Here is a 27,188-nt window from a genome sequence, read left to right on the forward strand (position 1 = left end):
TGATTAGGGCGGCACTACAAGCAGAACCACTTGCTGTGTTAACGATAGTGCACACACGGGACAATAACTTCCTAGTGCGACGGATGCCAATCTCCGACCAGTGTTGTGGGGTGGCAGAGAATGTTGTACGTAACCCATTACTTTTCTCGGACCGAAGACGCAGATGTTAAATATGGTCAGTGTCCTTGGTTCACAATACGGTGATGCTCCGTTATAGTGGCCTGCTCGCTTGTTTCCGTACGACCCAACATGGGGCCACTGTCATAAACGAATGCCTCGCAAAATCTAGACATTACGAGATTCGACCAACTAGCCAAATGGAGACCCACAATGAGGCCCCTTTACAACTCTGTCTTGCGCAGATAAACGTGCCTCAGACTTGCAGATAAACGTGCCTCAGACAAGCGGCATCTCGGTATCCTTAGCAGTGTCCACTCAGCATCTGACGCAGTTCATGCCTCTTATATGCCCTACCAGTCTTGCTAATGGTACTAAAGAACTCTTGTGCTCACGCTACCTGTCACAGAGAATTGCAACTCTAACGGTTTACCTGTCCACAGACGGCGTGTGTGTGGATGAAGTTACACTGACATCCGACCACGTCTCTTGGGTGTTTCAACTTTTGATGAGGTAGTATAGTTTAGCCACGCGAAGAATATAAATTTCCGTATTTGCCGTACTTCCTTGTGTCCCAGCTTTTACAGCCAGCAGCATGTTTACTCGTTAAATGACGGATGAAGAATGACGAGTAATTTGTAGCAGCAGTGGTGCGGCCTAGTGATCAGAGATGTGAGGTTTGGTGTTGTGGTGCCCCTGCCGGCAGGTGGTCGCAGGGCCTGGTGTTCCACCAGGCGCTAGTGGACTGCGCGCGCGCCGCCATCCTGCTGCCGCTGGCCGTCAGCATCCTGCGCTGCCAGCCGGTGCACAAGTGCTCGCTCGTCGAGACGGCCTTCCTGCTGCTCGTCACCGTCTCCACCGTCAACATGCTCACCACCGTGCTCAACGACTCCCCTGTCTTTCCGCAGGTGAGTACTTCACCTTTTATACCGTCTGGAAAACGATCTGGAAAATATGCGGGGTTACTTTTCGGTTCGTAGAGGAGTATGAAGAATGTGCAGATAATTTATAGACTAAGATTCAATCCGATGAAGACTGTCATGATCGATCGTGTCAGTAGTCGTGAATCATCCACGCTCTTTGGTCGTGGTCCATGAAACCATTTCGTACCTGAAGTATCGTCAAGAGCTGCATTGGACATCTCAGATGTTGCCAAGTGATGGACCAGTCGTCGGACGGAGAACTAAATATCGTGTAATGGAGACGTGGTATAAGTCGGAGACTCAGTGAAGCTAGGAATACGACTGATAACGAACAATTCAGTCAGTAATAAATGTCAAAGCTTTTTGTTTATACATCGAACATATAGTGAGATTTAATTATCAGCTTGATAAAGTCAAGTTGCGACTATGTGGGTAGTGTTACTCCTTCTCTACACAACCATTTATCAGTGCTATACATTCTCCCCCATGACAGATGACTAGGCAAAGACTTTTGATGTAGAGACCCACCTAAAATCACCTTCTGGTCCACCCTGGAGGGAGGGTGGTGTAACACTACATTAACCCAAACTAAACCAGTCTAAACCTGCCTAACCTAAGCTAACCCAGCCTGATATAACCAAACCTAATCCATCCCAACCTAACCCAAGTCAACCTACGGCAGACCAACCCAACAGAAACAACACAATCTAAGGAAATCCAACCCAATCCATCCTTAGAAAACCCAACCCAAGCCTCTTTCACTTGGTTCACTGCTCTAACGTTTTGTACATTTTGTGACAGACGTGCTTTGTTTGGTTGAAATCTTTATAGTATGATCAATTTACGTACAATTTCGTTAGTTTTAGGATTTTTGACTTATAATCAGTTAACTTCAGCATTATTTTAAGTCGTTTCAGTTTCTGTACAACTTTAAACACCAACCTATATACTTCTGCTACAGTCACAAAATTTTTATTTCATTCACTCTGTCCCTCGGCGATTAAATAACCATCTGGTGGAGGGAAACTTTCACATACTTGTTCATAATTACAAACATCATCGATTTCTTACTGTAGCACTCAGCTTTAGCGGTGGTGCAAAAGCACTACACCATTTCTCTTTGTATCTACGTTACAGTGATTAACAATCCACTTTCTGGCGACGAGGACCATACTATGATGACTGGTTGCTGTATCTTCCAAATTTGTTTAAGGTATTGGGGGGGGGGGGGGGTGGCCTTAAGGTCAGCACACAGCTCTCTCAGCATTATTCAGCTTTTCGGACCTTGGACCCGCTACCTCTCACTCAAGTAGCTCCTCTTCCCGCCAAGGAATAATTCTTAACAGTGCCCAGAAAAGAACTTGTATCCTTCGCATGACTGTTAGACGAGCTGAGTAGTCAGCTAAACAAGAGAACCAGATATATTTGGAAATTTGTGGTAAGGTCTTATGGGACCAAACTGCTGTGTTCATCGGTCCCTAAGCCTACAAACTACTTAAGCTAACTTACACTACGCTGTGGACAACACATACACCCATGCCGGAGGGAGGACTACCCCGTGCGGCCCATATATATTGGGTGTACGAATTTAATTAATTGATTTAGTCCAGTATTGATTTGCGGGTTATTAAATTAACATGTTGTGACGTGGACAATGAATATTGCGAATCACAACAAGTAACTGCACATAGAAATGTACTGATTATTTTTCAAATCACTCTCCAGTCAGGAAGGAAATCAAACAATACTTTGATTCTGCTGTGTCCAGTATGTCAGATCACAAAGTCATTTACTACATATTGAAACTCCTGATGCACTGTGAAACTGAAACCAGACAGCATTTTTGTTTTCTGTGGATCAAAGTAAACACCTCAACGTGTCTAGGTCTCCTGAACACTGTCGACTAACACTCTCCGATTCAAATATTACGGCCCGCAAAATAAAAAGCGTTCATTTATAAATATTTATAAGAAATCGAAAATAAATTTTAAGCAAATTGATCAAAGAAAGTTTCAATAAGAAGTGTGCTTTGTAGTGGAGAGATTACTCTCCTATAATCGTGTTTAATCAGGAGGAAAATTTTTGAGTAAAACTTATAGATTTCTATCACGCACCTTTTATTTGTTTTGTACAGAACGACACAACACGCATTTAGCCATTTCCTGTGAATACCATATATTGTCCATCTGTGGATCTTCTAATCTGTGGCCATCAATGCATTCATGATATGCGATGCCATAAAAATAGAAGTATAAAACAAAAGAACATATCTCATACTGTACATCAAGTAGCTTGCATTCTTTTTGTAAATATGTATTTTTTGTTAACAGACGTAGTATGTATTGATTTGTGGTATATTTTACAGCTTCAATATTTCCTAACTATGAACCTGTGAAACAAAATGTAGACCGACAGGAAAAAAAAATTTCAATACAAAAAACTGTTAATGTAAAGTAATGAAATTTCGGGAAAACATTTGTCTAGGGCAGCGCGGAGTGGTCGAGCGGTTAGAGGCGCAATGCCACTGATTGCGCGGCCCCACCTGCCGGAGGTTCGAATCCTCCCTCGGATATCGGTGTGTGTGTGTTGTCCTTAGCGTGAGTTAGTTTAATTAGTGCATAAGTCTAGGGACCGATTATCTCAGAAATTTGGTCCCTTAGGAATTCACATAAATTTTTGAACATTTGTCTAGGTAACCTATTTAAGTTAAAAATATTGGAAAATCACAGGTTAAGGTAAGCAAGAGATAAGCTATTGCAAACGTGAAATGTCGGTACATTGGCAACTGGTGTAACTACCAGAATGTTGAATGCAAGCTCGCAAATGTGCACCTTTTGTGTTGTATAGTTACCGGATGTCAGTTTGTGGGATGAAGCTCCGTCCTTGTTGCATTTGGTCAGTCAATGCTGACTGTGGGTGACGTTGGAGTTGTCGTCCAATGATCTCTTGTATGTGCTCAATTGGAGACAAATCTGGTGATCGAGCAGGCCAAGGCAACACGTCGTCACTTCGTAGAGCACGTTGGGTCACAACAGCACTATGTGGTCCAACGCTATCCTGTTGGAAAACACCCCCTGGAATGCTATTCATGAAGCGCAGCTGGACCGATCACCAGACTGGCGTACAAATTTGCCACGATAGTGCTCCAGCTGTCATACGAAATCGTTACCTAAATAATAACTACAGGTGTAAATCCAGTGTATCTAACATGCATACAGGTTGGTTCCAGGCCCTCAACTGGTCTCCTTCTAACCAACAAATGGCTATCACTGGCGCCGAGACAGAACCAGTCTTCAGCAGAATACACAACTGCCCTGCACCCTGTCCTCCAATGGGCTCTCGCTTGACACCATTGAAGCGGCGAACAGCGGTGGTTTGGGATCGGTGGAATGCACGCTACAGGACGTCTAGCTTGAGTTGTTCTTACAGTAATCGATTTGTATCAGTTCGTGGTGTCGCTGTGGCGCCGACTGGTGTTAAGATTGCTGCTGCAGATTGATGCGCCAATGGTCTTCCCTCTCGGTAGCGCCACGTGGCAGTCAGGAGCCCCGTCTTTTTGCGACCATACATTCTATTGACCACCATTGCCAGCAATCACGTACAGTGCCAACATTACTACCATGTCTTCCTGCAATAACTTATTGCATAGGAAACATCAGCTTTTCGTAGCCATATTACACGGCCTCGTTTAAACTAAATGAGATGTTGATAATGGCAAGGTTATCGTCTTAAAGGCATCGTAAACTCACCAAGTCCAATCTCAATGGCAACTAACGGTCGTGACCGTTACAGCACATATTAGAAGCAAACCTGATTTGCATCATCATAGTGGCGCTACTAGCGCCACTATTATGCGACTGGCGCGAAATATGAGTAGACATCATCTTTCAGATGTACACTACCGGCCATTAAAATTGCTACACCACGAAGATGACGTGCTACAGACGTGAAATTTAACCGACAGGAAGAAGATGCTGTGATACGCAAATGATTAGCTTTTCAGAGCATTCACACAAGGCTGGCGCCGGTGGCAACACCTACAACGTGCTGATATGAGGAAAGTTTCCAACCGATTTCTCACACACGAACAGCAGTTGACCGGCGTTACCTGGTGAAACGTTGTTGTGATGCCTCGTGTAAGGAGAAGAAATTCGTACCATCACGTTTCCGACTTTGATAAAGGTCGGATTGTAGCCTATCGCGATTGCGGTTTACCGTATCGCGATATTGCTGCTCGCGTTGGTCGAGATCCAATGACTGTTAGCAGAATATGGAATCGGTGGGTTCAGGAGGGTAATACGGAACGCGTGCTGGATCCCAACGGTCCCGTATCACTAACAGTCGAGATGACAGGCATCTTATCCGCAGGCCTGTAACGGATCGTGCAGCCACGTCTCGATCCCTGAGTCAAGAGATGGGGACGTTTGCAATACAACAACCATCTGCACGAACAGTTCGACGACGTTTGCAGCAGCATGGACTATCAGCTCGGAGACCATGGCTGCGGTTACCCTTGACGCTGCATCAGAGACAGGAGCGCATGCGATGTTCTCAACGACGAACCTGGGTGCACGAATGGCAAAACGTCATTTTTTCGGACGAATTCAGGTTTCGTTTAGAGAATCATCATGGTCGCATCCGTTTTTGGCGACATCGCGGTGAACGCACATTTTAAGCATGTATTCGTCATCGCCATACTGGCGTAACACCTGGCGTGGTGGTATGGGGTGCCATTGGTTACACGTCTCGGTCACCTCTTGGTCGCATTGACGGCACTTTGAACAATAGACGTTACATTTCAGATGTGTTACGACCCGTGGCTCTACCCTTCATTCGATCGCTGCGAAACCCTACATTTCAGCAGTCTAATGCACGACCGCATGCTGTAGGTGCTGTACGGGCGTTTCTGGATACAGAAAATGTCCGACTGCTGCTCTGGCCAGCACATTCTCCAGATCCCTCACCAATTGAAAACGTCTGGTCAATGGTGGCCGAGCAACTGTCTCGTCACAATACGCCAGTCACTACTCTTGATGAACTGTGGTATCGTGTTGAAGCTGCATGGGCAGCTGTAACTTTACACGTCATCCAAGCTCTGTTTGAGTCAATGCCCAGGCGTATCAAGGCCGTTATGATGCCAGAGGTGGTTGTTCTGGATACTGATTTCTCAGGATCTATGCACCCACATTGCGTGAAAATGTAATCACATGTCAGTCTAGTATAATATATTTGTCCAATAAATATCCGTTTATCTTCTGCATTTCATCTTGGTGTAGCAATTTTAATGGCCAATAGTGTAGAAACGCGCCTACCAACTTTCGTTTTGTCGCACAATTCTTTCTTTTTCTTGTGATTTTTTTTTCCGTTAGTGTATGTTTGATCTGTTCTCCGACTAACATGAAAGACGGTATGTAGACTAGGATAACACAAGACGAGTAAGCTGTGTTCGGCATATGCAGCGTTAGACTTACGGATTCTGAAGGTGGAGAATGAATGGCCGTAACAAGTAAATACATAACATGGTTCTTACATATTGTCAGAACAGCGAGCAGAAAATGGAAAAACTTATTCTCTCTACTCTACTGTCGCATTTTCATTTTGTCAAATGGATACCAGTTTCGATTCCGCGGTCCATCATCAAGCCATTCCACGATCAAAAGCATCACTCTGCATTAATCACATACAACACTGGATATATATGTAGATTATTTCTGTAAGATAACTAAATTATTGTTCGGACTGCAATTCTAAATTAGGGGAAACTTTTTTAACATGGCGTGCAATCGTCCTGCACTTAATGTTTTTTTTTACAGACAGATTTATTTCTTTCTTTCATTTCTTTATTGTCCGTGGTGTATACGATATTTTTCTTAGACGTTATGTAGTTTACATTGTAATACTTTGATCCTTTTTAGACAGCATAATCGTTAACCTATTCGGGCGGCAGTTTGCATGTACTCAACACATAGTATTTTTATTTACTTAGCGGCATAATGACACTGTGATTGGGGTAAGCTGTTATGGCGACTATTACATAGACAGACACCTTATTTCCCAACGAGTATTTCAGCTGTACACCATGATGCTTTTAATTTGAGGCTGGTCTGATGATGGTACTTAGGTCTGAAACAGGCAGTCATCTGACAAAATAAATGTACAACTACATCTTGAACCGTAAAATTACTACTGGTTCACCAAAGGTTATTAATCTCAATCAAAACACAAAATTTAAAGTGGAAGTAGGTGCCAAAGAGTAACTGCTGAAATTACACACAATTTTCAGATTTTTTTATTCAAATTTGGTGCAAGACTTTACGATATTTAAAAAAAGCCAACAATCATCTAACAAATGAGTCATAATTTACGATAAGAAAGGACCTGTAAATCATTAAATTATAAAAAATCTCACACCAGTAAAAGGCAAGTACAGGCAAGCAATTTAACGTATACAACGCAACGCTGTGTAATATTTCAAGCTCAGCTAAATTACAGGTGAATGTCACTCCATTCATTAAATGGCGCAGTATCTAACTTGTCTGCAACATATAAAGACAATCCCGTTTACAAAAGTCTGAAAACAGAAAAACCAAAATGCATGAGTCATGCACGCGGGGGAACACTCACAGTTAATAACATTAACATTTCCAAAATATATAAGAAAACAAATTTTACAAATCTCTGCCAGTTAACTTATGGCAAACACACACGCTCGCCAGGTAGGACTTGCGAACCTTTACAACATTCTCCTTTCAAGGCAACAATTTCTACCCGTAATGAAATGGTGAACTTTTGTATGGCAAGTGAACACACTAATAACCAACTACCTGTATAAAACACATAAGGACGTTGAGTAAAAGCCTTAAAAGGTACTGAATTCGTAGAACACACAACAGTTTTTGCTGAGTAGAAACAATTTTAAAAAATCCACTATGGCGGACGTTAACAATCTTGATTAATTGTAGCTAAATATACATAAACACAAATTTACATAAGTTACAGCTTCCAGATGAACAGGAAATCGTTATGCAACTGACTAGTTTTTACTGCGGGGAAGGATTAGCCGAGCGGTCTAAGGCGCTGCAGTCATAGACTGTGCGGCTGGTCCCGGCGGAGGTTCGAGTCCTCCCTCGGGCATGGGTGTGTGTGTTTGTCTTTAGGATAATTTAGGTTAAGTCGTGTGTAAGCTTACGGACTGTTGACGTTAGCAGTTAAGGTCCATAAGATTTCACACACATTGAACATTTTTGAACCACGAGGCAAAAGGAATTTTTCTTCTTTCTTAGAGCACCTTTTACACTTGAATTTAGTAATACTAGTTATGGCAGGCGAGACAATGGATCAGTTCTTAATGCCTTGCATTTTAAACAATACAGTCATTGGTGCTTTAGACTTTCACAGACATGGCAGAGGGTAACAGTCGAATAAACACGTAGGTAAGCTGGGAAGGGAAAGAAGCAATCCGAACCTCAGATTTACTCTAACTCCCCCCGTTTCGTTCTCAAAAGGGGACAAACGGACCACCCTTTCTTATATTACCACCTTCCTGCGGGTGGGTAGACGAGAATGAATGGCGGGAAACCCCCAAAAAATACGGCTGGTATAATTAACAAGAATAAATAAATTGAATTCAACTAGACTTCATAAAATCTGTTAACAATCAATACTCAACTTCTGGTGCGTTACGACTCCCAGGACTGAACCAGCGCAGCACCTCCAAATGCTCTGCCGAGCCGCCCGCTGCCAGCCATTTCAGCGGACGCAGGAAGGCGCGCCGATTGTCAGAACCTCCTTGCCGATCGACAGCATTCGGCCGAACTGCAGATTAGGCCCCTTGCGTACCCACGCTCAGGAAGATTCCTTTCGCGACGAGCAGTTAACGCCCCATACCACGGAGCCGCTGCTCGCGTCGCTTACGCTGATGCCGCGGTCTGTGTGCTGTCCTTCTATAGTTCAGTTCTTTTATCTTGGCGGCTCGCGCATGCCCGGCCAGACGCGGGAGATTGCTGCGTTGCCAGTTGCACACGACGCACGCGCCAATAGAAGCAGCGCCATAGTATAGCATAGTTCGCAAGCTTACGTTTAGGGGGGAGCGCGCAGTTCATGAAGTAAAGCCACCACGGCCGCATTAACCCTTTCGCTGCTACAAAGACGTGCTCCCTGCATTCCGCGCTGTGCGCGATTTTGTCACTGCACTGCTCACCTGTGCAGACACATCGTGTTCCGACTGCTTTGACACTCTTATCATTCGATTCCACAAAAATTATTTGGCCCAAAAATTAGATTTTTACACATCTTCTTGACTGATACCTTCCCCCCATAAATGACTTAATTTTGTTTCGCTGTTCAACGCAGTTATTATGCAGCATTAAATGTAGTAAACCATTGCACGAAATTTTGCAGAGTTTGCAGAGGTAAAAGTCCATAGAGTATACTTCTCAATATTACATATGACACCTATGTGGTACTTAAATGAGATATTGTTATACAGTAAATTTTATATGAAATTTAGATATCTTGTCCACATTTCATTCTCAACATTGTTGGCAACTAAAATCGACCATACAGAAAGTATACGCTATGGACTCCTGCCTCTGCAAACTCTTCAGTATTTCGTGCAATGGTTTACTACATTTAATGCTGCATAATAACTGCGTTGAACATCGAAACAAAATTAAGTCATTTGTGGGGGGAGGGTATCAGTCAAGAAGACGTGTAAAAATCAAATTTTTGGACCAAATAGTTTTCGTGAAATCGAATGATAAGCATGTCAAAGCAGTGGGAACACCATGTGTCTGCACAGGCGAGCAGTGCAGTGATGACAAAATTGCCCACAGCGCGGAATGCGGGGAGGACGTGTCTGCAGCAGCGAAAGGGTTAATGAAGAGACAAAGCACTAGAAATTTCAAAAAATTGCATTCAAACGAATATAATTTGTGAAGTAAGGCTCTTCGATATTGTTTTAAATAATGAAAATATTAAGCAATGCACAAGGTTAGAACTCATAACCTTTCACATAGAAGCCAAACACCTTAACCGTTACGCAATCACGGCTCGTCCGCCTATGCGATGCCACGAGGACTCTAACATGTCACGCAAAATACTGACGAACACTGTTTGTATAACTATGAATTACTCACGCTTCGTTGAAGTACAGTAGGAAATAAATAATTACCGCTGTTCTTTATTGCGAAAAAGCAGTATAAAAGAAAGTCTGCTATCAAGACATTGCTTTTGTTCAATTACTTTATTTATGACTGAACGTTTCTAAAACTGAAAATGCTCGTCCATGCTCTGCACTGCAGTCGAGATCTGTCAACGTCGTTCTCTGTTCATTGGCTGACTGTGTTTTGTGACGTCAGATGCGCAGAACAAACCTAAACTCGACCGCCAACATAAGTGACGCGCACTTTAGCACCGGCAGAGAAGTCGCTTCTTGACGCCCCGACTGCCAATTCTCCACCAGAGCCCATACAGCCACTTCTTAAACTCACGTGAACAGCCCACTTTTCTCCTTTCCCGCTAGAGGGAGACACCGAAGCCTTCGATTGCGACAACGGCGCCACCGCCAGAAAACGGAGGGCGAGTGCTTCATACTACGTGCTGCGGCGTGCTTTTCAAAGCTAACTTTAATAGGGCTCACACATGACAGCAAATACTATTTTTATCTGAATAAATGCGGATTCTGTAATTGCATCTGACAGAAGTGAATTGCTAATCGTAGGAAATCTCTTAAGACGAAGTATAATACTGAATTTCTGTACTTTGATGGCACACCAGAGAGTCAATGACAATTTGCGTCCACCATTACAGAAAATCAATGTGTACGCTGTGTCAAGAAATCTGCTGAGATATCGAATTTTGAGGTTAGTTTTGCCGTCCTCTGAATTTACAACAATTTTAGAGGTAGAAGTTTAAACTATAAGAAAACGCGATAGTACACAGACAGAGTATACAATAGAGTAAGGAATCTCACTTTCAAAACGTAGGTTGGTGTTGAGATGAGCATCAGAGAAAAGTCCAAGATAACTTAATGCCAGACATAGAAGAGGAAAGTCCAAAGTAACTTCAGACACAGACACGGGAGGACCAAGATCCAGAAAAGTAACGTTTTTAGCGTCCACCAGAATGATTCCACAGTTTCAGTCCGCTTCTGCGCTATAAACAGGACAACAGCCGCATTAGTACCTGATTATCATATTTGAGAAGCGCTTTTCTTATCATGTGATTTCGGTGTCCTTTCCCTGAAATCTGCATATCTTTCGTGACTGCAGTTTTTGATACTGAAATGAGACTAAACATCTATGAAACAGTACAACTAACATTGAAGTACATCAGAAAGTACAACATTAATTGTTCATAGGACATTCTACTTCTTTTAGTCCCTAACAGTAATGCTGTAGCCGTGTAAAAAGCGAACCATTAGAAAAATATGGTAATTACGATATTGCAGTTTAGTGATTCATCAACAACAGAAACATATCTCTGCTTAAATTGTCTACTTATTTATGTAACTACTTATTTATGTAAGCAAGACAACACTTTGCAGAAACAAAAACAGGAATGTGCTATTAAAAAAGGGCACCGCTACTTGTGAATTCGTAGTTTACAGAAACTTCAGCGGATCTGAATAATTCCGCCACTTCAACAGACAAAGGCGTCAGAAGCTGGAAGTAGGTCCTATTATCATCTCATTGTCATATATGAAGAGAGGTCGCTGTCGCCGTTCATGCTACGTAGTTCCTCTTTTAATACTCTCATAATCTTCAAAATGGGACATGTCTTTTTTTATTCATGTATACCACTTTATTCCGTTACACAAGCATCTCCGGCTTTTTTCCAATATTTTCATGTATTACGTTCTCTTTTCTGTGGGTTGCGTCAACAGCGCGATAGAAGCGGAAAGCACAGAAGCTTTTGGTGATTAATATAGTCCATTGGCGAGTGAAAAATAATTACTACTGCACTATGAAGTGCATGTAACTAGTTACTTCAGGAAACGTTCCTCATAAGTTTTCCCAGTGTAATGGACCAAAATAGAGAAGAAGTACTCCAGAAAAGGGACAATATTTCAGTAACTACGTAGATAGCAAACGAACAACTCTGGAACTTAAATTTATCAGTAACGTGTATGATGATGGAAAGACCATGGCTCTTCATGGAAGAAACAAAGAGTGCAATAACTACAATGAAAAATAACAAGCAGTAAATATAGATGTTAAATAGTTAAGTGTTTGAATGAAGAAGAACTAAGATAAATAGAGGCTATGCAACAAAATGTATGACAGTGATGAAAAGGCCGAGGAAGTTTTTTAAAGGTAATCATTCCAATATCAAAGAAATAGGGAAGCAAGAAATGTATTGAGCGCAGGCTATTTAGTCTCATTTCACATGTAGCTAAATTTATGTCAAGAATTACAAATACAAGAATGAAAATGAAGGAAAATTTTTATGAGCAGTAGATATGCTTAAGAAGAAGTATAGTCACCAGAATCGCAACAGAACTGTTGCTAATTTTGGGAGACATATATTGAGAAGAGAAGACACATACATTTTATACATCTGAAGAAGATATTTCACGATGTGACTTGGAATAAGCTTACAGCTATAATAAATATAAAGAAGGTCATTCAAGGTAAAGGAAAGAGGTGCGGAATGAAAAAAAGACAAAGATAATAACAGGAATGACATTAGAAGGAAATGAGACGGGGAGACGATGCTGAATGGAGAAACACTGGAAGAACAGATTCGCAATGCAGAAAGAGACATTGTGTAAGGAGGGCAAAGTTTTCTGCAACAATGTGGACGAAGATTAGAGGTAAATACTAACGAAATTTTTGTACATTACACTGGGCAAACGGAGTATTCACCCACATGGTGCTAAAACGTGGACAACGAGGAAGATAAAAAGAGGTAGTCTGGAGGCTTTTGGCATGTGCACATGGTGAAGGAAAACAAAAATATGTTGGAGGGATGGAGAGAAAACCGTGGATGTACTGAGAAGGAGGTTGGGGGTGGAGGGAGGAGTGAACAGAGTCAATTAATGAATAAAATAAAACAAGAGGTGGACCAATGAGTTACTGACTTCCTCAATTTGTGAAGCTTCATCCAACTTTTTTCTAAATTGTTCTGATCTCTTTGTCTGTACATGTAAATCACATCTATCACTTTCCATCCCATTAGTATAATTCCTTAGTGGTGCATCGTTTATTTTTTCGTCTGTGAGCCCGCATCTCGTGGTCGTGCTGTAGCGTTCTCGCTTCCCACGCCCGGGTTCCCGGGTTCGATTCCCGGCGGGGTCAGCGATTTTCTCTGCCTCGTGATGGCTAGGTGTTGTGTGATGTCCTTAGGTTAGTTAGGTTTAAGTAGTTCTAAGTTCTAGGGGACTGATGACCATAGATGTTAAGTCCCATAGTGCTCAGAGCCATTTGAACCATTTTTTCGTCTGTCTTACAGTCTATAGTACGAAAAAGCTAAGCGCAGAGTCGCGGTTGGGTGGGAGGGGGGGGAGGGGTGGGAGGGAATGGGGTCCCGGTGCACTGTTCCCCCTTAAGGTAGGAACATTGGAGAAAAGCTTTTGGTTTAGCCCAGACCAGCAGCTATTTGTGTAGACATGCAAACATCTGTCTACATTAGAGGATAGTACGCAAGGTTTGAAAGACGAACCAGACCTGGCGCCCAGACAAATTTTGCGAACCGATCTGTTCTTTTTGCAAAATAATTCAAATAGGCTCAAGTTAATGCTCACAAAATGTCAGCATTTGTACGTGTACCGTTCGAATTTTATGTGCAAAAAGAATCACCCTCGTTCGCATTTTACGTTGAAAAGCAGTAGCCCTTAAATAACTGAGAACTGGAATTAAAACGATGATCGAGATTTGGTGAACCGGACCTTGGCCTAAGGTGAGTTTTAATCATTTGAAATTTTTGGAGCTCACTTTTTCTTTACAATTCTACGAATCTGTTAATACTTCGAACGAAGATAGATAAATAAACCAAGTCAAAACACTTATGGACCGTCTGACAGCAACTGAATGAAACACAATGTTAGTGCCATACGCGTTTCGCCTTTATTTTCTGCAAGGCATCATCAGTGGCCTGTAATATGTACATATGTTAGCTATTTTATTTACATTTTTGTCACTGTGCACGCGCAACTGAGGAGGACAGGACCAAAAAATTGAAGATGTCAAGTCAAAACAATTTTTTTATCCACTACTCTTTATCCGCTATCGAGTTACGATAGATTAAAGCCGAGCTAAATGTAACGCGTAAAATTCATTCCTAGTGAATCAAACAAATCAGTTATGCATTCTTACGATACCGTTTAAAAGTTTAACTTGATTCGGATGTTATGTGCAAGAAGCACGATTTCTGTGAGTCTGTCATTACGCGTCCCTCTCTCTGTGTTTCAGATTTGTGCAAATCACTTCACACTTTGTAAGAAGATGAACAAAAACATGTGATTCATGATCGTTCTATTGTTCTCTGCAAGCTTTATCCGTTGTCACGAGATAGCGGTAAAAGTTGCGCATGAAACGTACGTAAAATCCCGTTTTACGCGCACATACATAAGTGGTTTAAGTGATACAGATGAAATATATATATATATATATATATATATATATATATATATATATATTGTTACGATAATTATATGAAGCGTTTGCAAAAAGCTTTCATCGTTCAGATTTTACGAGCAAAATATCACGCGTTCCCTCATGGAATATGCTTCATTGAAATGCGTTGCATTTTATGCGCTGTAAATGGATATAATTTTAAAAAACTGGCTATTAGTGTCGATTATTGTTTCGTTGTTTGTACGTTAAAGCATTTACTCTCCAGTGGCTTATAATCATTGAAAAGTCTTTGGACGTACAGTACAATGCATGTACCAAACCAGAATTATGTCCAGCCTTGTAGAAAGTGATATGCCGTTTGTTCGAAGCATTTGAAGTATGATCACGCAAAAAATTTAACTAATCTGTATTCTGCGACAAAAACCATTATCAGAAAAAATGTTACGTTATTTCTAACAAACAGAAAATGTTTTACTGCGTTTTCTTGAAATATTATAGTGTAATTTTGTAGAAAAATTATTTTAGAACAAAACAAGCTTAAGTTTGTCAGTTTCCGTGTGAAACTGAAAGTTGATAGGATTTTGTCATGAATACGATGTTCGGAGCTCTCCTTATTTCAGCAAATAATAATCATACTTATTTCGGACTGGTTGGTGCCACGTTTCGTTTCAAAATTAGTCACATGACAGTTTCAGGCTACGGTTTCTCAACTTTCGGCTTTTACTATAGCATACTTAAAAAAAAAAGAAAAACAACGACAAGAATTTTAAGATAACAGATAATAATAATATGTACGTTTTTCAATAGTTTATTTTTTGTTGTACGAACCGTTCAGCTTGCGATATAGTAAACTTTTGAGTAAGTTTACCTATGTTATAATGTCATGTTCTATGCTTATCTACAGAACTGAAACTATTTATAACACAGCTCTACAAAATAAAATTTTTTTTTCGTTGCCAGGGAAGTTTGAACGAAAATGGGATATTGTTATGATACTCATTCCGAGTATATTTGTACTTTTTCCAAATTGGCTCTGGTTTTTGAGATATAGGTTATTTGTGGAAATGAGAGTTTCATGTGGACAATATCGACTGCAGGGTCCATATATGGTGTAATGTATTTGCTACCTGTTTTTTAATTAGTGATATTGTACTATCTTTATTAAACAATTGTGCTCAGGGAATGCATCTGTGTGGTTGAGGATTACATCAAGCAAACATCACACTGTCAGCATGTGTTCAGTCCTGTTGTGCGGTGCGTGTGTTGAAGATATTGAGGGTTGTGCAGATTTGAATTCGGCGGTACTCGACATTCATTTGTTGGCCGAGGTAATCCCCGCAACAGCCGATAGGTAGCGTTCAGTGTAAACAAGAAAAATGGCGATGGTCGAAAGTCACACACATGTGCAGTGCAGCTTCAAGGAGATAGAACCTTTTCATTGTGACGTAGCAAATAAGAGGTGAGTATTCATTTCACACAAAACAATTAATGATGTTTGTTGGATGTGATTGACATGCAAATACAAGAAAGTTCTGCATAATATGTAGTATTTGTGCAATTTTGTTTTAGGAAAACATGAGTTCTTCACGCCGTCTTTGCGTGAACCATCCAGATAAGTTCTGCTACATTTGTGGTGAATACGTTCTTCAAAAGAACAGGAAGAATATCACTCCTTTTGTGAAGGAAGCGTATCTGGCGTATTTCGGAATTAAACTTGGAGATCAAGACAAGGCGTGGGCACCCCATAAAGTTTGTAAATGCTGTGTGGAGTGCTTACGGCAGTGGACAAAACGAAAAAGGAAAAGCTTAAACTTCGGAGTGCCTATGGTATGGCGAGAGCAGAAGAATCATACAGATGATTGCTATTTTTGCATTGTTAATGTGAAAGGTTTTAATAGGTTCAAAAAACGAAAGTGGGAATATCCCGATTTGGAGTCAGCAAGAAGACCAGTGGTGCACAGCAACGATGTTACTGTACCAACCTTCACAACATTACCCACGCTAACATCATCAGATGACGATGTGCACGGCGAGGAATGTACAAGTAGTGGTTCGGAATACGAAGGACGTGAGACACAACCCCAGCAGTTCGACCAGAAGGAGGTCAGTGACTTGATACGAGAACTCAATCTTTCAAAGCAAGCATCAGAACTCTTAGCATCCAGGCTTAAGGAAAAGAACTGTCTTCATCCAAGTGTTAAAATAACAGCTTACCGGACGAGAGAAGAAAACCTTCTTCCATACTTCAACCAAGAAGAGGTTATAGTGTATTGCAGCAATATACCTGGACTTTTACTTGAATTGGGGCTGCCGGAATATAGACCAGAGGACTGGCGTCTCTTCATAGACAGTTCCACTAGAAGTTTAAAATGTGTTCTCCTACACAATGGCAATCGTTACGCATCTATTCGAATTGCCCACTCAACAAAACTTTGTGAAGCATATGCTAACATCAAGATGGTTCTGCAGAAAATTCAGTGTATGCAGCACCAGTGGTTGATTTGTGTTGATTTGAAAATGGTGAACTTCTTGCTTGGACAACAAAGTGGATACACAAAGCATCCATGTTTTATCTGCATGTGGGATAGTAGGGCATAGCACGAACATTGGAAGCAGAAAACATGGCCTCCAAGAGAACATATGGCTGTTGGTGAAGCAAACATCATAAATGAACCTCTGGTTAGTAGGGACAAGATTGTTCTTCCACCATTACATATTAAGTTAGGACTAATGAAGCAATTCACCAAAGCTTTAGACAGAAATGGTAATTGCTTCACATACATCTGCAATACGTTCCCTGGAATCAGTAGTGAAAAACTTAAGGCAGGAATATTTGATGGTCCTCAAATTCGCAGGCTCATCAACGATACCAATTTTACAAGTGTCATGACTGTCACTGAAGAATCGGCCTGGAACAGTTTTGTCGCTGTTGTAAAATGTTTTTTGGGCAATCATAAAGCTCCCAATTACGAGGAACTGGTCGAAAACATGCTCACTAACTTTCAAAACTTAGGAGCTAACATGAGCATAAAATTTCACTTCCTTCACAGCCACTTGGATCGATTTCCTCGTAATCTAGGTGATTTCAGTGAGGAACAAGGAGAGCGGTTCCATCAAGATATGAAAGGAATAGAGGAAAGATATAAAGGAAGATGGGACAGGCATATGATGGCAGATTATTGCTGGAATCTGCAACGTGACTGTTCTGAAGAGACCTATAAAAGGAAAGCGTGCAGGAAGCGGTTCGTCATGGACGGAAAATGATATACTTATAGAGAAACTTTTCAACTATGTTTTATACGTGGACAAATGCCTATCAGGTTTTCATAGAAGCTATTTATAAAGATTATTTTCTTTTTTCATTGTAGTTTGTAGCGCTCAAGTTCATTATTAGCAATTTTTTCTAATTTTTTGAATAAATCATGCATTATCTCAAAAACTAGAGCCAAACTGCATAAATGGTTGCTATATTCGTCCTCAGCACCACTAACCCATCCTAAAGCCACTCAAATATCCTTGGCAAGAAAATGAGTGTTGACCAGTGTAATCATTGTTTCATAAACTTCGCACAGTATGCAGTATTTCGTTCCGTATCGTATTTATGTTAGCTGTTATTCTGTGCGCTGCATTAAGTATTAGTGTTTAATTTTCATATGCTTGCATATGGTCTCATATGTATATGAATAAAATTTGTTTAGTTATAAAACAAAAAGTTATAAAACCATGTCAATCTAAACAGAATTTAAAAAATCGAAAACTATGAACAAAATAATAAAATAACATAGAGTGAAAATATGAAAAAAAGAAAAGCATGCTGAGGGCATGTGACCTTGACGTGGTGCTGAGGCTTGTGTGCCCTGCGGACGCAGCAGGCATTACTGGACAGGTTGAACCATACCAGGCAGGTAACCGTAGAGGAGCCAGATCTACGATGTCCATCTGAAGCAATATGTTCGAAAGACGATAAAGAAACCTATACTTTATCAAATGTCGCCCGAGTCAACAAAAATCTACATTGGTTGCCAAGATATCGCGATTTAATGTTAAAATTATGGTAGAATAAATGCCGGAACCAGAATGATAAATGCTCCTAACGTAGCACAAAGAAAAGGAAAATATGTCCTGGGCAGAATTGGGGATGTAAAAGAAGGGAAATACCTTTCCGACTTATGTGGCCGCTTTTAAATCGAAACATCTTGAGGTAATCCATTTTTTTATGACTAAACCTAAATTCCCCAGTGGTGTGAGCTCTCTTAGCAGTAAGGTGTTGGTACACCCCAATCTTGCAATTATGGGCTTAAGTCCGTGATCCTGTGCCCAAAATACCGAAGGTTCGACAGCCATAACAAACAATATGCCTGAAGAGCAGATATGTAATAGCTAAAAGAGTTTTTCTGGGAGGATAAAATTGCTTGTGGTGGATTTGTTCCCAGGGGGACACTGAAACAGTTTTTTGATTATTGGTAAGATTGGGGGCGTGGTGGGGCGTTACGGTTTTCCCCGTATGGACCATTTCTCCCATTTGTCCTGTTATACGTATAGTGCTGTGTATATGAACAAATAGGCAGAAAATTATGTGCATCTTTGGGGTGGGATGCTTCTACAATAGGAAGATCCGAGAGGGCGGTTCATCTACTATAGGAATTATCCCAGGTTGGGAATGCATACATCCTAAACTTAAGTGACACTTTGTGTCATATTGCAGTGACATGACAAATACCACGTTGGATGACATGATGGCGAGTCTCACTTTGTACGATATGATATCGTACGTCATGTTACTTTACTTGAAGCGATGCTGTATACTACAAGACAAATACAAAAGCACGAAAATGTTAAGTTGTTTTGACTTAAATGACTTTGAAACTGCCCAGGACATATTCGCCTTTTTTCTGTACTATGACAGGAGCATTTTTGACTCTGATCAGTGATGTTAACCACTTTCGTGAACTTCCCTGATTTGTTTCATATCAGAATTATATGTTTTTTCAATTCATAAGATAAGACGTCAACTCCCTGTTGAACTAAACCATAAAATTTTCAGAATTGTTCTGGCATATATATGAAAACGTAAGGGAATATCTTTCCTGACGCAGTTATAGTGTACTGTTCTGTTGAGAAACTGGTTTTATCTTCTCGTTCCTCAAAGTATTTATTGTACGTCAGTTCGCACTGGCAGCCGTTTTGAGCGGTATTAATAACCTAATTGACGTCAAAGTTAGTCATGGTGACTTACGTATGAGTCTGTAGCTCCTAATAATTCATCCATCTTTGAGAATTCTTTGGAGCTGTGGCAATATTTAGAATTTTAACAACAAATCTTACATTTCAGCTTTAATTGAGTTATTGATGAAATTATTGTGCTTGGAGAAATGCATCGTAAACACTGTGCTGCCTTACAATATATTTATTCACAACCGATTTCGATCATTGATCATTTTCTCAGTGGAAAAATACTGTGACAACTTCACATGTAATACGTGCAGTAAAATGCAATAGCATTTATGACATGTAAAGTTGTTACAGTATTTTTCCACTGTGAAGATGACCAGTGATCAAAACCGGTTGTGAATAAATATATTGTAAGACAGCACAGTGTTTGCCATGCATTTCTCCAAGTATATTAATGCTGTTGACAGTCGCCTGAAAAACGTTTAGAAATTACTGTGGCGAAAATGAATATTTTTGGTTAAGTTTTCGTAACGTATACCACTTTATGACATTTTTTATGATGAAACTGAAAAAAGAAATACGACCAGAATTGAAACCAGTACTACCAGCATGATGCCTGTGGAGCTAATAACCTGCGCTAGGCTCAGTCAGTCGAAACATTTTTAATGATACAGATATATGAGGTATGCACAAAACTTTTCTCCGACCCTAAGTGCTGTCGCATGAAAAGCCACTAGTCAGATACTCAGTACATGTAGCTCTACAACGTACTTGAAAACTCATCAAAATCCGTGATAAACTGGTCTGATGTAGAGATGGGCAAAGTCGTTCGTCCTAGTGAACTAGTTCGCCGCTAATCGCACTTTTTTTCGGAACCGTTCATATTTACTCGTTCACCATTCATTGTGCTTCGTATAAGGTTCTTATGCAAAATTGAAAATTATTAGCATAGGTGACTGAAGATAGAAGGCGCCAAGAGGGGGCATTTGCCTCCCTCCAGGAGATCAGAGATTTTATTGATAACAGAATTCCCAAATACATGCAATTTTCGTAATTCTGCAAAACATCTCGTTTAGCCAACTGTAGCGTTATGTGGCTGATCGCAGGGAAATAATATTAAGTTGCGCACGAAAAACCAGCCCAGAGTACAGACTAATCGCTAATTACGCACGATTTGTTGACCTCTACGGGCAGAATAGATCAACATGTAATAATCAGGCAGTGAAGAAATAACAAATAAGCTAATGCAAACAACTTCGAAACAATAGATTACGATTGGTAAGCGACAATGACCGGTCTAGTACTCAGGGCCGATTTTTCGTGCGCCACCCTGTACCACTGAAATAATATTATAGGAATTATCATATTCTCTTTACAAAATGTGACACCATACACTCGTTACGAAGCGCGGGCTTCATTCGGTTGTAAATCGGTCTGCCTCCCATAACAATGAACAATCTCTTCTACCTTGGATCAAAAAAAGACGGAAAATGGCCACTCGTGTGTGCCGTGCCGACGTCGTTTACATGTGTAATAACGAAAAATCTTGCCCTTTTATAAGTATTACTTCTGCTATTTATCGAAATAGTGAAGTAAGCTGATATGCTGTTTTGTTACCTGAAAAGACGTCCGTATTACATACCACGTAATTTGTTTGTAGTTTACGTAATTATAAAATGCGTTGTAATTACCGGTCGTGGACGCTGAATAGAATACGAAAAGAGCCAGACGTTCAGAGTTCAAAAAAGGTGTGAAACAGATATAGTATGGGCGTGCGAAGCGAACGAAACGAACAAGAACAACTCGATACTGAACTAACTATGAGCAGTTAGCAGTGGAACTGCGACGAGTGGTCACGCGAAGAAGGACGAGTCAGGCCGAGCGAGACCGAGACCGAGACAGACGGGAACGGGACCGAGGCTGGAACGAGACCGGCCGACGTGCCGTTCGGGAACGAGACCGACCGTTTCCCGTTCCTGGGAACTATAAGTAGAGCTGCGACCGTAGTGATGAAAGACCGTTCCTTAGACTTCGTTCCTCGCTCGTTCCGCTCATCTAGGTGAACCGTTCCTTTGGACCCGTTAGTTCGCGAACGATCCATCTCTAGTCTGATGGTCACCTTGTCAGGCTAACCATGTCTTCTTTACAATTCCAAACGTTGTGACTGAGACTGATGTACTTGCCAAATGTGTGACGATGCGGCGTAGAGCACCGGTGGTTCAGTCTGTATTGGGTACTTCTGCGAACGTTTACAATGGTGTCTGTGTGAACCGTCCTAACTCTTATTAGCCGCCATCACGTGTTCGCCGCACTGAACTGCCGCTTGCCCGCAGGATGACGAGACGGAGGAGCAGAGCCCGCTGCTGATGGACTCGCCGCAGTGCGTGCTGTTCGGCACGTTCATGATCTGGTTCGCGTCGATCACGATCAACCTGGGCCCCACGTTCCTGAGCGGCGCGCTGGCCGCCAGCGCCGAGGTTAGCCACAACGCGCCCAGCTGTCCTCTGGTGCACGGGCCCTTCCGCCACTACGTGCTCAACGTGCTGTGGATCGCCGTCAACGTCGTCTGCGTCCTGCTCACGCTCTTCCACCTGCACAAGCTGCACCGCGACCTCACCAAGGCCAACGTGCAGGTCGGTCCACACACTCACACACAAGGCTATGACTGGGAAGACATCCACTCCTACGTATTTATGTATCCAGTTCTGTAGGACCAAAGTTCCTTGGTCGTGAAACAAATCAGTATACTATTAAATGAAACAAGTTTACTGTTACCAGTCACTGTTTATTTATCTCCACGACGCGTTTCAAGGGTTTAAACCTCCATCATCAGGTGGATTTACATTTGTTAGTATGACATTTGTATCCTACGGCCTTGCCGCAGTGGTAACACCAGTTCCCGTCAGATCACAGAAGTTAAGCGCTGTCGGGCTGGGCTAGCACTTGGATGGTGTGTGGCGTCCCCGCACTCCAACCGCGTGCTGATATTGTCGACGGCGTAGAGCTGCTACTGCCACAGCTCTCGCAGTGGAGTCGAGACACGATGCGCGATGACGTAGGTCCCCGTTGGTGAACGGGAGACAGAAATGCGAACTCGTACGATGGATGCTTCTTCTGATTTAAGATTGAATGATTCATTGCCCGGATACGCAGTAGTTGTTAAATCTTATCTCATCCGCATCCTGCACGCCACCAATTGCGAGGAAACATTGTAATTATCAGTCTTCTCGTACGTTGTTGGCTCGTTGCTATGGAGTTGTTGAACCTGTATGAAGCGAGATCCACAGATAATCCTTGATCCGGTCGCAGGTTCGGATCCTGCCTCGGGCGTGGATGTGTGTGAAGTCCTTAGGTTGGTTAGGTTTAAGTAGTTCTAAGTTCTAGGGGACTGATGACCTCAGTAGTTAGGTCCCATAGTGCTCAGAGCCATTTGAACCATTTTGAACTCCTTGATCACGTCTGAGTGAACCTACGCTGTAACGTTAAAAAAAGTTCAAAAGTTCTCTTTTCAATTAATGAAGTAGGTATTTTGATATTCAGTTTAAATTGTCCCTGCTGAACAGTCGTTGGTTAACTATCATTGATTAAATCACTTAATAATGTAGTCCACGCTTGATATTTCACTTGGAACGAACAGTTTGTTGTTCCTTGGCCACTAAATACTTTATAACTATCGTACCACACGTACACGCAGTTGGTTGGTAAAGTCAGTTCTATTAAAATTCATATTCTTGACAATTACGACAACTTGACTCTTCAGCGTAATTGTATTATCTTCGTGAAGTCGCGTAATTGTGTCCTACTCGAGACTAATTGAGTGTAGCCCTTTGATATACTATCCACTCTTCTTTTAGTTCCAACTAGTTGAAAGTCAAGTCCAATATTCACTAATTTCGTCAATAAAGTTCAATTAACCCGTTATGCACGGTTAAACGCGTCTATCAGTTCCTGTCTCTGTTTAGAAAATCAGTTTCCGAAGTTCGTGAATCACGTCACGCAAGAAACACTTCTGAACGCAAAACAATCTCGTCGCGTTCCGTACTCTCAATAACTAAGACAAGAATTGTTCTCGCACAGGACGAGAGCCAGCAATCGAGTTCTTCCGTGAAAGAGTATTGTAGGCGCATTGAATTTCTTCGTTGCGCTTACAACTCTCTTCCAAATAAAGGTTATCTCTGACTAACATCATCTTGGACTTAGATTTCAAGATATTAATTGCAATTATCAGTTGGATATTTGTCCATTTATTAAATCTGAGGTTTCTTCCTCCTCTTTTCATAACAAAAACTCTCAGTGATGTATAATGTTGTTGTTATCAAAACTTCTTGCTTTTAGCTTATCGACAAAGATGTATTTGCCAAGATAACTCTTCCCTACTTCATATTATGATATTCTGTCTTAATTCACGTTAAGGGGGTCGTTGGGGTGTTACAATAGGTGACCATACGGTCTGCCGAGCGCTGTTGGCAAGTGGGGTGCACTCAGCCCTTGTGAGGCAAACTGAGGAGCAACTTGATTGAGAAGTAGCGACTCCGGTCTCGTAAACTGACATTCGGCCTGGAAGAGCGGTGTACTTACCACATGCCACTCCATATCCGCATCCAGTGACGCCTGCGGGCTGAGGATTACAAGTCGGCCGGTCGGTACCAAGGGGGCCTTCATGGACTCTGTGGGAGGAATATGGCATTTGTGTGTGAGTTGTGCTACGAGTTATTGGAGGAACTTGTGGCACTGTCTAGTGGAGAAAACAAAACACTATTTCAGAACATGGTTTTGGGTATCTTTTAACAACAAAAATAAACGTATATCTAACGGTGAACATAAAAATAAGTAAAATAGAGTACCTCCAGTGGTCACAGGTTCCTTTCGCTGTCGTAACACATCACATGTATACTGTCATACTTTGTAAACAAATATGACTTCTGGAAACTATTGGGTGCAAGGATCGTACAGCAGAAGAGAAACATTATCGGAAAGTACAAGGAATATACATCGTAACAACAGTAAAAACATTACTACAGAATAATTTTTTAACGATTTGGATGTGTTTGTTTTGAGGTGTCGAATATATGCGTTGGAATTGGAATCTCATTTCGCAGGACAGAGCGGATCAGGTTATAGTTGTGTAAATGGGCCAAAATCAGTTAATGTCAGTTGCACAAAACACACAAACTTTATTTTCCTAGAACATTTAATCACACAAGCCCTTAAAGACATTCAAAACCAATAAGGCTGAAGGTCCGAACGCAAGTTATTAAAATTACCTTGAGTAATACACACTGCTGAAGGCCTTAGTTACAAAATTTTACATAAAGACTCGGCTGAAGGCCACACACTCTAGATAGCTGTGGGTTTAAGGCCAAGATTACAAGAATTTCAGATAGAGAAGAACATTTTAAAAGGTTTTAAACTAGTGACTTTTCAGATTTTAATTTAAGACGGCTGATGGCCTCATCTTAAAATATTTCACCTAAGATTTGGCTGAAGGCTATTTACTGAACATAGAACATCTCAAGGCTTAGGGCCTGCATAATAATGATTTCCAATAGGTAAACCCCCTACTTTTTTAAAAAAATTATTTTAAGCACGAATGTTCAAAGTTTTAATTTAAGGCGGCTGAACCATAAAAATAAGATGACGAGCAATAAACGGCATGACCGCCAGCCGCGCACGGCTCAAGAATAAATACTTCAGGTGGTATAAAAATCCGATTGTGACTAGTTAAAATAACTTAAACTTCATACTCGTTTAAACAATCAGGTGAAATGTTAAAATAGCTTAAACTTCATACTTGTTTATACACTCAGCTGAAATGTTACAAACTTTAAGTACAATAATCATATTGGCTACAGTGGTAAAATTATACATAAATAACAATTTTAATTCGGATTAATAGATAGATATGAAAGGCTGCAGGCAAATGGAGAGGAGGAGAAAGAGAAAGTGAGGGGGAGAGAGACGGTGGGAAGAGTGACTGTATGAGAAGAAACTTTACATGGCAAGGGGTCTTAAGATTATATGTTACATGTAATAATTGCCTAAAGGTTGGGGTAATACATTCCTTAATGCTTTAAAATAAGCTGATGGATGTACAATCTGTGCCAGTAGTTGATGTAGATACAGTTTGAACGCAACTCTCACACAAATGTAACACTAACAAATGTAAATCCACCTGATGATATAGGTTTCAACCTGTGAAACGCGTCGTGGAGATAAATAAACAGTGACTGGTAACAGTAAACTTGCTGATTCATTAATGTCAATAACAGCCACGGTAAAGCGTAACCTAAAAATGCTCGCATTTAAATCAGTATACAGCTTACAGAATTCTGATTACAAAATATATAAACACAGAATTCAATAATTAATATGACAGAGAAAATAATAGTAATAGAATTCAAAATATTGCTGAGAAAAGTTCTCAACGTCTGCGAGGAACTCTTCACCAGAGTAGAAATGTAGTTCGACTTCTATTTGAATTTTTGGGGTTTATCATGGGGGTACTTTAATTCTGATGGGATCCTATTTAAAACTATTGAATAGTGCAAATATTTTGTGTATCAGTGATTAAAGATAGTTTATCCAAGTGTACATCGTGTTTCGGACTAATGTTCACTGATTGGATGTTGCAGTTTCTTCTGAAAGAGTCAATATTGCCATCAACATATCCCATGATGGGATATACGTACAGGGTCGGCACAGAATCAGGAGACACCTAAACAGAGCCCAACACGATATTCACAAACTAACACTGATCGCCCTCCTCTGTTTACGTCCTGCCGCAGTGCGCGGGCTCGGTGTTTCTCTACTGGGTTCGGCCGTTTCCTGTGCGCTAGTGCTTTCATCGATTAGAATCGCTAACTGACGCTGACGTTCAGTTTCAGGAATGAATTTCCTCGACCAAACACTCTAGAATTAGAACGTTATCTTAGAGAGGAAGTAAAGAGTGTAGAAGTAGTTGGTATACATCTCTCCATAGTCAGCGGTGTGGAGTATGTGAAGGTCCTCTACGACGCGATCTCCGACATGATACCTTGTAGAGACAAATAAACGAGCTCAAATTCTGCCACTCAGATCGTAACGTGGGTGCCGTTCAGGACGACTATGCTGAGCTGAGATTGTGGACGATCCAGATGTTCAAAATTCCTTTCGAACTGCCATAGACGACGTGATGTCTGCCCTCGCCCTTACAGAAAATAACAGGGACATTTTGCAGAGAAATGGGCTCAGATCAGCACATACCCCGTCCTTAATGGCGTTAGTCAGGTTCGCATTACTTTAAATAAACACGTCCCATCCTGTTTTCTCATTGGAGGATGCAGAGCTGTCATCAATTACGACGGACGGCAGAAGCAATATTCCAGCTCAGGAAGTGGCAAAGAAGGCCACACCCGATCCG

The 27,188-nt window shown here is 41.2% G+C and overlaps 1 protein-coding gene across 1 annotated transcript in view; it reads left to right on the forward strand.

The window, feature by feature from the left end:
• The window catches only part of LOC126419587 (uncharacterized), a 190,022-nt gene that overhangs the window by 97,635 nt on the left and 65,199 nt on the right, over nt 1–27,188 (forward strand). The window contains exons 2-3 of the mRNA XM_050086774.1: nt 824–1,025; nt 22,123–22,422. Coding sequence (XP_049942731.1) covers nt 824–1,025; nt 22,123–22,422 — 502 coding nt within the window. The remainder of the gene's footprint in view (nt 1–823; nt 1,026–22,122; nt 22,423–27,188) is intronic.

This window comes from Schistocerca serialis, chromosome 9, assembly GCF_023864345.2.
Source record: "Schistocerca serialis cubense isolate TAMUIC-IGC-003099 chromosome 9, iqSchSeri2.2, whole genome shotgun sequence".
NCBI classification, from domain to species: domain Eukaryota; kingdom Metazoa; phylum Arthropoda; class Insecta; order Orthoptera; family Acrididae; genus Schistocerca; species Schistocerca serialis.